General features: G+C 32.7%; 1 protein-coding gene across 1 annotated transcript; it reads right to left on the bottom strand.

The window, feature by feature from the left end:
- Window positions 1–852: 852 nt before the first annotated feature.
- LOC134233622 (neutral amino acid transporter A-like) lies at window positions 853–9784 on the bottom strand. The gene is made up of 9 exons (XM_062715598.1): window positions 9575–9784; window positions 4243–4317; window positions 3916–4038; window positions 2444–2537; window positions 2048–2090; window positions 1757–1859; window positions 1529–1655; window positions 1187–1420; window positions 853–901 (listed from the first exon to the last, which is right to left on the bottom strand). The coding sequence occupies exons 1-9, from the start codon at window positions 9720–9722 to the stop codon at window positions 853–855; spliced, it is 996 nt and encodes a 331-aa protein (XP_062571582.1). The 5' UTR covers window positions 9723–9784.
- Window positions 9785–12302: the final 2518 nt, after the last annotated feature.

Below are 12302 nucleotides of genomic sequence, written 5' to 3'. Positions count from 1 at the left end.
GTTCGGAAAAATGAAAACAAAACAGACACGTGTAAATTTGGCGTGGAAATTAAAAAAAAGTCTTGTGAATATACTGTGAGAAGTTTTTTTATTTTGAAAGTCAAATACATAAGACACAAGTTTTTCTCCCAGAAAATCAATTTCAAATTCTTTGGTAAAAATTACGATACTTACTCATACCATTCCAGCGCCATCAACAAACCAATGTTGGTTACGTCAATGTTGAGTGAAGATAGGATAATCAACACAGTGACGATGCCCGCTGATGGAATTGACGGAATGGCAAGGGAGCTTACTGTAGTCAACAACCTGTAATGGTTGACTCTTAGTGTCAGTGGTCCACAATAAATGAAACAAAATTAGATTGAAAGTTATAATAATATATAGCAGACATATTGAACTAAATCGGTAAGTATTACCTCACTCAATTTCACTAACCAAATAGTGTTTTTATTTCAAGTACAAAGGTTTTCAGCTGACTACAAACTCGTTTTAGATTTGATATATGTCTTTCTTATGTCATACATATAGCAGGAACAGTCTGAATTGGTCTACAAATATATACAAGACATAGCAAAATTTTTATTTCTACCAAATATTTCTGCTATACATATGGTATGACCACCAAGATGGCGGCCAACGGGAAATTATTCTTGTTAATTTGGGTCTAGAAAACCCCCTTACATAAATTCATCATTTCTAGAATAGAAAGGACAGACACACAATTACTGAGTATCTTATTGCCTGCACGTGTTTTTTTTAGCGCACATTTTTTGCTAGTGGCACGGATTTTGCCATTATCGAAATCGTGAGAAATTCTTTTATCCACATGTAGCTAAAAAATCGCTTCCACTAAAATATTTTTTCTATATTTAACAAGAGTTCTGGCATTCCGATTGCTCTGTAGATGGAATATAATAAAAATTTATAAATTTCTAAATTTCTATTTTATAAATCTTCTTTGAATGTGTTTATAAATATTTTAAAATATTAAGTTTTCGAACAACTCTGATCACTTTGGAATTCAAATTTAGTTTGGCTTATTCTGTCTATAATCCGACAGATTTCAGAAACATTTATATAAATTGTGACAATTAAATTCTTTGAGATTTACTTTATCGGAATTTTGTTCTAACAAATTAAGAGACATTAGAATACAAACGAAGAAATAAGAGTACAAACTAACGAGCTGGCTACTGCAAACACAGTCATCCATGCTCTCAGTGATACAGCAATGTAATACAGAGGGTTCTTCCTCGTGAACAGGAAGTACAGTAGAGGTATAACACCGAGGAGATGCAGCCCCATCCCGACAGACAGGGCCAGCACATACATTCCCAGGCTGTTGAATACCGTTTCCAGGTTGGATACTTTTAAGATGGCGGACGCAATAAGACTAGTCACTCCAATTGGTGTCAACCTAAAGAACAGGACAAAAAATGTTACTAAGGAACGTGGCGTAACATGACTATTAGTAAAGTAGGACTGTAGGGGTCTTTTTATGATTTAGATCCAGGTTTATACATACATAATAATCCAGTTGAGGGCTATAATAACGAGATGAGAGACGGCGTAGAAGAAATCCAAGAAAGGTTTGACCATATTCCCAAGCTTGCTGGCGGCGATTCCGAATAAAGTAGAAACAACGATCAGACCTGTAATATGGTATTTTTCCATAGAAGATTTTACTTTTTAGCATATAAGCCATGGGGAATGAATTTCACAATACAATACCCTAAACCTTGACACATGTAACCTAATATATTGACTCCTGCAGCATTGGTTATTTCTTTTCTCTTGGTTGTAGTGGTCACATTAAGGTCTGTCGTTGTCTTTGTTATATACGTTATCGTTTGTGTCTGTGTTCAAACAAAAAGGATTTAAATGATTATATACAAATTATCTACATGATAAGTTAGTTTTCCGTTATAAACATTAATGAAAAAAATTCAGTACGTTCATTAGGGTGGGTTTGAACTGCGTGTATTTTAACAAATGAATGTGGAAGATGGCATACTGAGTATCTTTATATCGTGTATACGTATACCTTCTGAAAGCATGCTGTTACCACATTTTCCGGAAAAAGATTCCTGAAAGTGAAATGAAGCCATACTTTTTGTCTTGGATACTTCTTAAGGATGTTTCTGTTCAATTTTGTGAGATTTATCTTGTGTCGAAATAGAAATTAAAAAATAACTCTTCCAAATGGCAATATTCTTATGAAAACTATAATTTTTTCTATGACGTCTTCTTGTCTGACGTACAAATCTTTTCCTGCTACTGCTATTTGACAGTGTCAATCAACTATATAAATGAATCTTTCTGAGAGAGAAAAAAACAGCGAGAAATTCATTACATATCTTTAATTATGAATAATGGACTTATCAATGTGTCTTATTTTAATATTTTGTAATTCTGATTTTTTTTAAACACGGGTACAAACCTTATCATATCAGCAAACATATCACTTGTTTCCACTTTTGTTGTAGTGACGGATACAGTTCTGTCTGGAGAAATGTCATTTGTAATTCCCTCTCCTGTTTATAAAGAAGTTGTGATTTGAGTAAGAATTAAACTAACATGCATGGTTCAGGTAGGTTTACTCTACAGATAATGCTTAGAACAAATCAACAAAATTACATGTAATTGGAAAAATATGCAAAGACTACAGCGGGAATACCACTACAAGACTGGAAAAAAAGCATCTACTGATAAATACTAGTATATCTGGTGTATGAAACATATGGATATTTATCAATATATGGTCAAAATGGTCTAGGTCTGCGATGCTTTATATCCTTACATTAATTGACTTTTAAGAGCTAACTCAAAGAAAACATCCACACTGAATGAAACTATTAAAATTAATAATACATTTTTAAAGAAACTTTCATAATGCTTGTATAATATAGAAAACAATATGAAAAAGCTCAAGGTAACGAACTGTAAACCTACAAAAAATATAGGCCTGTGAACCCAACAAATATCCAAAGATGGAATCAGGAGCCTAGGATTTACAAATATCCCCTGTCGACCGTCCTCACCTGCTGTGAGCTCTATGTATTGAAAGGATAGACGAAACATTCCGTCCTAAGAAGTATTAAACACATGCCTTACAAATGATGTAAGATATGCATCAAAACTAATACGACAAAATGTTAGATGTATTTGCTAAAAAAAAAAAAGCCAATACGACTAAAATTTACAAAATGCCGAATTTAATTAAAGGAGGTTGTTGAAATCACTGTAACATAAACTTATTTATCAGTAGCTAGTCTGATCATGCTCAGAGCAACCGAACACACTGTTATAACTTTAGTCGGGAAACAATAGAAGTTAACTAGATTCTTGTTGCTATAGCAACAAAAAGGTCTTTCGTTCTTCTCTATTAATCTGGTATGGAATTTATAATGATGCATAATTGACACAAAGGTTTGCATGAAAATTGGTAGATCCTACACGCGTATGAATATCTACAATTTGTGTATATATCTGAAAAATCTTAAAAGTACAGGATGATTATAATAAATAACACAATTTTATACAAACAGTTTCAGTGAAAAATACAATAGCAAGAAACAGTAGGTCACCAATATCCAACTACATTAGATTTTCCGCAACTGTCATATACAGGTGATAGAGGAATATTACTAAATGAAAATGAAAAAAGGTCATTAAGGTTAATATCAGTCATAGCTGTTTATATACGAGTGCGTTATCTCTATACCCATTTCTTTGTACTATAATTTTGCTATTTTATAAATATCACTTTCTTGATATTACACATGTATCAATAAAAACTTAGTTCTTCTAATTTAAGTCAAGTGCTCTTGATAACTTCATAATTCTCAAGACGAGTTAATATATTATGCTAATATATTATTTACAAATACTGTTTAAAAATAAGAAACTCACCTGGTGTAAATATAAAGTACATGATAATTCCAAGAAGGGCACCAAAAGCGTTAATGATAAGTACGTAGGCGAACGTTATGCTGGTGATACGCCCATTAGACTTTGGGTCGATGGAGGCAGTGCCTGAAATGACAAAGACATTGCTCTGATTCAAGGTGAAAAAAGTACATGTTACTTGTTCACATGAACAATTTTATATTTTCATATTTCTATATTTACATTCATTTTTGTCCGCGAAAAAAAATTCAAGATTAGTTAGCTGACTTTAAGCTACAGTACAAATAAAAGGCCCTAACTAAAATATACACTTGTTTACATCAGAATTACCTGTTATAATGGTGGACACTATCAGAGGTAGAATGGTCATCTTGAGTAGCCTCATGTACACCTCACCAGGTAGACCTGTGTCATAAAATTAACCTGCTTAATTCCATAATATTATAATCAATGTCACATAAAGATTTACCTTGTTATTTTCAAATTCTAGATACTACTGTTCTGTATTTTTTTTCGAAAAAATTAAAGATCTTCAAATGAAATAAGAAATACATCGACTATTGCTTCCAAACCTTTTAATTACAAAAAAATTTACATGGCCTGGATATCGAGTATCTGAAACATAGCCCTCCATCGTGTTCATATTCTTCTTAACCCTATAACTATAGTCCTGCTGGACACGTTATTACAGGTCGTAAATATAGTTTATAATGAAGACCTTATCGTGCCAACGCCTGCCGCTGACACGGGGCATCGGTTTTTAAGGTCTCATCCGAAGGACCCGCAACTTTCACTTCAAAGTGCCGAGCGCATGGCGAAGGAACAGCTGCTACCCATTTTATCGACTGGGTCAGTCGCGGCCGAGATACGAACTCACGACCTCCCGATCACGAAGCGAGCGCTCGCATGTTTATAATATATTTATTTTATATGTTAATTAAATGTTTATGATTGAAATGGCTGCTAAGTTTGTTGTATAGGTACTGTGTTTTTTTTTGTTTTTTTTTTCCTTGTTTTTTTTTTCTTGTTTGTTTTTTGTGTTTGTTTGTTTTTTGGTTTTTTTGTTTTTTTGGCATGCCAAATTTTGATGAAGTATGTCTATCGGAACATACATGTAAAATATTTATTTTCACAAAAATATGTTTCTTTCATTTAGAAAATTTTTCAGTATATGTATACTTAGTATAATGCATATTTATTGTGCGTACTAGTATATAATGTTTCTTTTTTTGTGTGTAAAGATGGTAAATAAAACTTTGCAAAAATAGAAAGTCTATTTACATACATTTATTTTTTTATAGAATGTATAGACTGTAATTTTTAAAACTATGTTTTTATGTTAAATGTTCATGCTGTATGCATGGTATTTTTGTATAGATAGAATGTTCATCCAAAATAGAGGAGGTTTAAAAGTCAACCTAAAAATGAAGAATGGAAAGAGTCCCGGCATAGATAGCATCAATGCGGAGCTACTAAAAAAGAGCTTATCATATTCAACACCAGAGCTTACAAATTTATTCAAAAGAATCATGTGTGAGCAGGAAATACAATCAGACTGGAAGAGATCGCTTATTGTCAAAATACCTCAGAAAGGAAATCTGACAATTAATATGTGGCAACTATAGAGGAATATCATTGTTATCAGTGCCATCTAAAGTATTCTCAGAATAGTGATTGGCAGAATTAGAGATGGACTAGAGGACAGACGAAGACCAGAGCAAGCAGCATATGCTAAGAGGAGCGTCAGAGGAGCGTCAGAACAGATTTAAATTCTAAGCGATATTTTCGAACAATCTAAAGAATGGCACGCACCACTGTACATAAGTTTGATAGACTTTAAGAACCCTCTCTACACTGCACACTAAAGAATTCTGATTCAATGGTATTTTTTTGCAGTTAGAGTGATCTGCCCTTAGATCTAAATTCTTAAAATTAGAAATTCACAGTTTATTACACAATTTGTAATCAATTCAGGTATTCTTAACATTTTAAAAGGCCAAGATAAATTAATTGAACATGTTATTTACATGTATTTTCTCTATGGAAGTAAACAACAGTGATTTCTATTCACTGATACTGTTTTGTGTTTGATTATTTTTCCTGGGGGTAAATGCCACGCACCATATGTTAAAAATCATATAAATAAGCTCATTACTAACACCTTTATAGAATATATTTTTCTCAATATCCAAAAAACATTTTGTACTGGTGTAGAGAGGGTCCTTAAAAAGCCTTTGAAAGCATAATAAGAGAGAAACTGTTGGGCATACTAAGGCAGTATGGAATTCCTGGTGTATATGTGGACATCATCAAACATTATATGATGAAAGTTCTAGTTTTGTCATAGAGAATGGAAGAATAACAGACTCGTTCAAAGTACAGACAGGTATGGGACAAGATTTTGTTAAGTCTGGGTTTCTGTTCATCATTGTGATAACTGGATGATAAGAAATACCAACAATACTAAGAGAGGCATACGTTGGAAATTAATGTCCGACTTAGAAGACCTGGATTACGAAGACGACCTTGCACTTCTAGCAAATACAGCGGCAGGCAAGAAAAGACGAGGAGATTGCATGATGTCGCTCAATATACAGGCCTAAAAATTAATGTTGACAAAACAAAAAGCATGAGAATAAATGGGAAGAAGAAGGATACCATCAGGTTAAATGATAAAGAAATAGAAGAGTTCGAAACATTTCTCTCCCTGAGTGCCACAATGGACAAGACCGGAGAAACTGAGGCAGATATTGGAAGAAGGCTAGGCTTAGCCAGGACCGCCTCTGCATCCCTTCCCAAAATATGAAAGTCAGCATAATACAGAACAAAGACCAAAATTAAGATCTTCAACACAAATGTTTTATCTGTGTTGCTGTATTGCGCTGAACTATGGAGAGCAACAGAAAAAGACGACGAAAAGCTTGATACATTCCATCGAAAATACCTTAGGAGGATCTTAAAAATACACTGACCTGAGAATATAACTAACCAACAACTGTATGAAAGAACAAGATCCATACAACTACGAAGTACCATTTGTTTAGTTTGAAACATATTTTATTGTATAAATACTATACATGTACAAATGGTTTGAACGCAAGTTCTAACAACGTACGAGGTTCTCACCAAGGACCATTAAAGGAAAGAAATGGAGATAGATAGGCCACTCACATGTTAGAACAGCTCTCACATGGGTCCCTGAGGGAAAGAGACGAAGGGGATCTGGCGACGCTTTGTTGAAAGAGAAAGAGAAGAACTGGGTTGGAACAGTTGGAAGAAGGGGCAGGTTTTTGCCAGTGACCGCCGCAAGTGGCGTTCTATGTTGAACGGCCTCTTGCGCTATATGGGGCAAGAAGATGAGAAGTAAATATTTCCATTTCTAATTTTTGTCTCTGTGGTAACTCTTTAATAATTAGCGGAGTTGATTTCTTGATAATTCTACCGGAATGTAAATTAGGCAGGTCGATAGGTCAGGAGCTAAAATGGCCTTATATGAATGCAGATCTCGTGCGCATCTGTCTCTGTGTCTGATGCTAAGGAGACCAAATATAGCTGTAAATCTCGTGCAACCGCCTTTGTGTTTGACGTTAGAGGGTGAGGACTACTGTAATTGGCATGGGAGTCCTTGTGTAATCTATGTCTACATTTTTAAAGTCTAAATCTACAATTTTATTTCACAATGAAATGGAAATATAAGGAATCGCTGTCTAGTTAGTATAACTAGAGACATCAACAATAGTGTGAAACATTGGATAATTTATACATAACGGGCTTCGCCCTTTATGCAAATTATCCCATGTTTCCCACTATTGTTAATGCCCTGACATACCACACTGACTAGACAATGATTCCTTAATTAAGTAAGTTAGTAGAATGTTCATCATTTATATAGGCAGCCTGTGTAATTGCATAGTTGATATTAGATTTATATACATCATATGATTATTTATATAGAGAAATGTAGCACGTTTTTGTATAGATAACACTATATATTTATTTATTATTGATCGCATATATGTTTATTTGTATATTTAGTTTGTTTTTGTAAATAAAGTAAGATTATTAACATAGATTTGTATATTGTTATGTTATTATATATATTATTATTATTATTATTATGAATAGATAGTACATGTATGTTTATTTTGTGTAGTTTGTTATAGTTTATAATGAATAGATAGTATGTTTATAAAGTACTATAGACAAAATATCCTCATAAGAATTAAAGATAGGTAAAACTCAATTGTATCTAGATTCAATTCTTTTTCTGTAATTGAAAATAATGAAAGATCCACCTGACAGCGACTTGAAGACGGATAGAACTGTACACAGTATTTTTATTGGGAGTAGTTATAGTCGGTATCTAAATAATTAAAGATATATTCAATTCAAGTGTACTTATCTTAAAATCCATTATACATGTACCTATCTTTAATCAATTGATCAATTGTACCTATCTTCAAATCAATTGTTCCTATCTTCAAATCAATCGTATACCTATCTTCAAATCAACTAAACCTATCTTCAAATCAATTGTACCTATCTTCAAATTAGTTAAATCTATCTTCAAATCAATTGTACCTATCTTCAATTCAATTAACTCTTTCTTCAAATCAATCGTATACCTATCTTCAAATCAATTAAACCTATCTTCAATTCAATTGTATCTATCTTCAGATCAATTAAACATATCTTCAAATCAAATTGTACCTATCTTCAAATAAATTAAATCAATCTTCAAATCAATTGTATACCTATCTTCAAATCAATTAAACTTATCTTCAATTCAATTGTATCTATCTTCAAATCAATTAAACATATCTTCAAATCAAATTGTACCTATCTTCAAATCAATTAAAGAGGCAGAGGTATAATTGATTTCACCTATATATTTAAATACAGATATTTGAATTGAAGTTAGGTACAATTGATTTGAAGATAGGTACAATTAATTGAAGATATGTACAAATATTTAAATATGTTAATTTGACGTTCCATAGTCGCCTGCACAGCAAGGTTACTTGTCTGTTCATGCGCCTGTTCATGTCACATCTTATATCCCATGCTGGGAACTATATATAGGATGTGTGGAATTGATATGTCGCTATAAATTACCATGAACTTTTACTTGATTTTCCCCTACAGTATAATTCGTTATCCTCTATTTTATGAACTAATATGAAATGTGCTAGAGTTGATTCAATATTTTTTTGAAAGTTTGAGATCAGAACCTGGAAACTATTTAATACCTTATTGTTCACTGGAAAACGGAGGCTCATCAGAATGTCTTAGATTTTATCTCAACATTATCATGTATATACACTGCAGCATGTTTTTATACGATAAATTGGGAGCTAAACAAAAAGTTGGTGACCAAGACTTTTCGAGAAATGAAAATTTCCATAACAAATTTCACAGCAAAAAGACCTTTCTTTTGATAGATTGAGCGGAGAGTCTTAGATCGGGTCTGCAAAACGTTCAACGTACAACTTATGCATGAAATCAAATCAATGTTGGTTTTTTTCTTTTCAGATAGTAATGCATGCATTTGTAGATAATTTAACTTGTTTTGTTTTTCGTTTTATTCCAGGTCATGCCCAAACAGCATTGTACAGATAACTGCGTTCTACGTGCATAAAAATATATTGAAGATTAAGCATACCTATCCACAAAATTGCATCTTCTGAAGGCTTGTGTTTCCTGAGACCGAATCCCAGTCCGAGACCCAACCCGATCCCAACCAGCACAAACAGGAGGAGGGCATTCGTCCGCAGGCAGCTGAGCGCGGGTTGGCGAGGGGTTTCAGACATCTTGGTAAACGACCCACAATGCTCAGTTACTGCACTCAGATGTAATGGGAGATTAATGAACGCATGGTGAGACGTTTTGTATTTCCACTATGTCTTTTATCGCTGCATCAACCTTAATTAAGCGTAACTTAAATAAGTAGTACAATTTGAAGCAGACGCATATGTATACAAATCTGGTTTTCGTGTACTAATTTTTTTTTATTATTGTGCATAATATATGCATTTTTAAAAATCAATACTTTTTATATTAATTTGTTTAGTTTATAAATCATTTTTTTTAATAAGAGAAAAGAAGTTAAAAGCATATGATTATATTTGGCCACAAAAATGGGACGTTTAATGCCCTAGAGCATCAATGAACATGATGAAGTGAGAGCGGATATAAACGTTATGCATGAATTTTGATTGCTTGATTCCGCAGTGAATAAAACGTATGTGTGGAACTAGTACTCTAATCCTCTGAATTTAGGGACTCATTGGTAAACAAAAAATACCTGTGTAAATACTATCTGTAAGTATATAAGTCCATAGACGGTACATGCACAGTGATCAAAATACTACTTCTTTGAAAATCTATATATTTTTTTAACGAAATAAAATTAATTTGCTTAATATTCGATTCATTTACTTTAGTTATTTCACCTAATAAGTTAATATTCTCATACATTAACGGAGCATGTATTTTTAAAACAACCGTTCAACAAGAGGTCCAGCCGTCTTGGACATGACAGTTCCGTTTATCATATTTTTTTGCTCGAGGTATGATCCTGTATAAGAAATTTTTAGATATGGGACGAACCCTAGTAAGCCTCACACTAATTATTTACACAATAAACTGTCTGTCCTGTAGATGTCTTGAGAATTAAAATTGTTTTCCCTCTCTTAGCACAACTCTGGGGTGGGGACACTGGAATTTTGGTTTTTGAAAATTTTATAAAGCTACATGTATATTCATTGTAATATCGTCTTATCAGTTTTCCTTCAAAATTTGACATTAAATTATTATATTTTTTCTAGAAAAAACATTTTCTTGACGTACTTAATTTTAAACGCATGCTCCTTTCTCTGAAATGAACCATGGATTACGGGTTATTTTTGTTAAAGAGGTAGATTCGTTATAATCATGGATACGAAATGTCTGCTACAGTTCCACGAATACAAAAATATTCTTCAAAAATGTAATACCAGAGGGACATGACATTCTAAATTTTGTCAAAATACTCGTATCACACCATCATATATATTGTCTACCCGAAGTTTGCAAGAAAAGAATAAGAATTTCAAGTGTATAATGAAGTTTTAAATGTTTTAATATCTGCTCAATTAACCCTTAAACAGCGGAACTAGAAGGCAGCAGTTTTACAGTATTTGTCAATGTTTATAAATACTCGTTAAAATTTGCAATGGCTAAAATTTCAATGCTGATCGATATACCCTATCTTTATTGGATGCTCAATCCTTCATGGCACATGATCCCACCTCTGATGTTTGTGGGTCCGTGTTTGCTCCGCTCCTGTTTTGTATTGTTTTATGGACTTTTGAGCTTGAATAATGTTCGTTAACTTCATATATATCATTCATAAACTTCATAAAAATCTTTTCAGTTGATTTTTATTATAACTTCTATTTTAAAAATTCTATTTACTTCTTCAATAAATTTGGATTCTATAATGCTTATTAAACTATATTAAAACTCCTTAATGAAATTCCACACCGAAAACATTAAGTGAGGAACTATATTTTGTGACGTAAGGTTTTTTTTTTAGAAGAAAAAGATCAAATTTTTCTCTTTTGAAGTATTCAGTATTGATTAGTTTGGATTCCTACTTTTACATTCAGCCTGAATTGGATCAAAACTGTGTTTGATCCAGTAATCTATTTGAATAAAAAAATATTACAGAGGATACTATGAAAATGATTTATATATTCGATGTTATTATTATTGTGCAAAGAAAGTCATACTAATTGCTACGTAGTGCGAAACCAAGGGCACTGGCCCCCATGTTTTGTTTTGATTTTTCATAAAGCTATATGTGTAGATTCTAAAAATATACTTGACAAAAATTTCTCAATACTTTTGTGCACAGTAGCCAACCTCCTTAACAGAGAAACATTGCAAAAATATTCTACTGAGCCACTGTCTTTACTACTTACCAAGATGTTAACTGCTATTGAGGAAAATTTCAGACATACTGTGCTACAGCTTATTCTAGAATTGGTGTAAATCAAGTAGATGCTCAAAAACTCCAAAGAACTCATACGTAGAAAATATAACATTACCATTTTTTAAAACAAAATAAGTAACACAAAAACTGACGATTTTGTACAAGTTTATACAACCAGTCTTCGCGATAAATTACAAACTAGGCTTTTTGATTTTATAATATAGACAACCGCTTTTACAAAAAAAAATGTAAATCGGAAATTCCCTTATATTAAGTTTTAAAAGATCACTCTGATGCTATGCATTCTATACACAGGTACTCTGGAGTTGACACTAAAAGGTTGCTGGAGTACCTCATTGACAAAATTTATGAAGTCTTTGGAGACTAGGTCTTCAAACAAACTGTTGGAATTCCG

This window comes from Saccostrea cucullata, unplaced genomic scaffold (genome assembly GCF_032062105.1).
Source record: "Saccostrea cucullata isolate Sc308-1 unplaced genomic scaffold, CSIRO_AGI_Scuc_v1 ctg174, whole genome shotgun sequence".
Lineage (NCBI taxonomy): Eukaryota > Metazoa > Mollusca > Bivalvia > Ostreida > Ostreidae > Saccostrea > Saccostrea cuccullata.
Note: the sequence above shows the minus strand (reverse complement) of the source record. Positions and strands in the feature narration are given on the sequence as shown.

Excerpts from the sequence above, each read along its gene's own strand:
- LOC134233622 (XM_062715598.1), bottom strand. The coding sequence starts at position 9,722 with ATGTCTGAAACCCCTCGCCAACCCGCGCTCAGCTGCCTGCGGACGAAT. Across the intron at positions 2,091-2,443 it reads ATGTTTGCTGATATGATAAG|GAATCTTTTTCCGGAAAATG; the intron begins GTTTGTACCCGT and ends TTTCACTTTCAG. Across the intron at positions 1,421-1,528 it reads GCCCTCAACTGGATTATTAT|GTTGACACCAATTGGAGTGA; the intron begins GTATGTATAAAC and ends CCTGTTCTTTAG.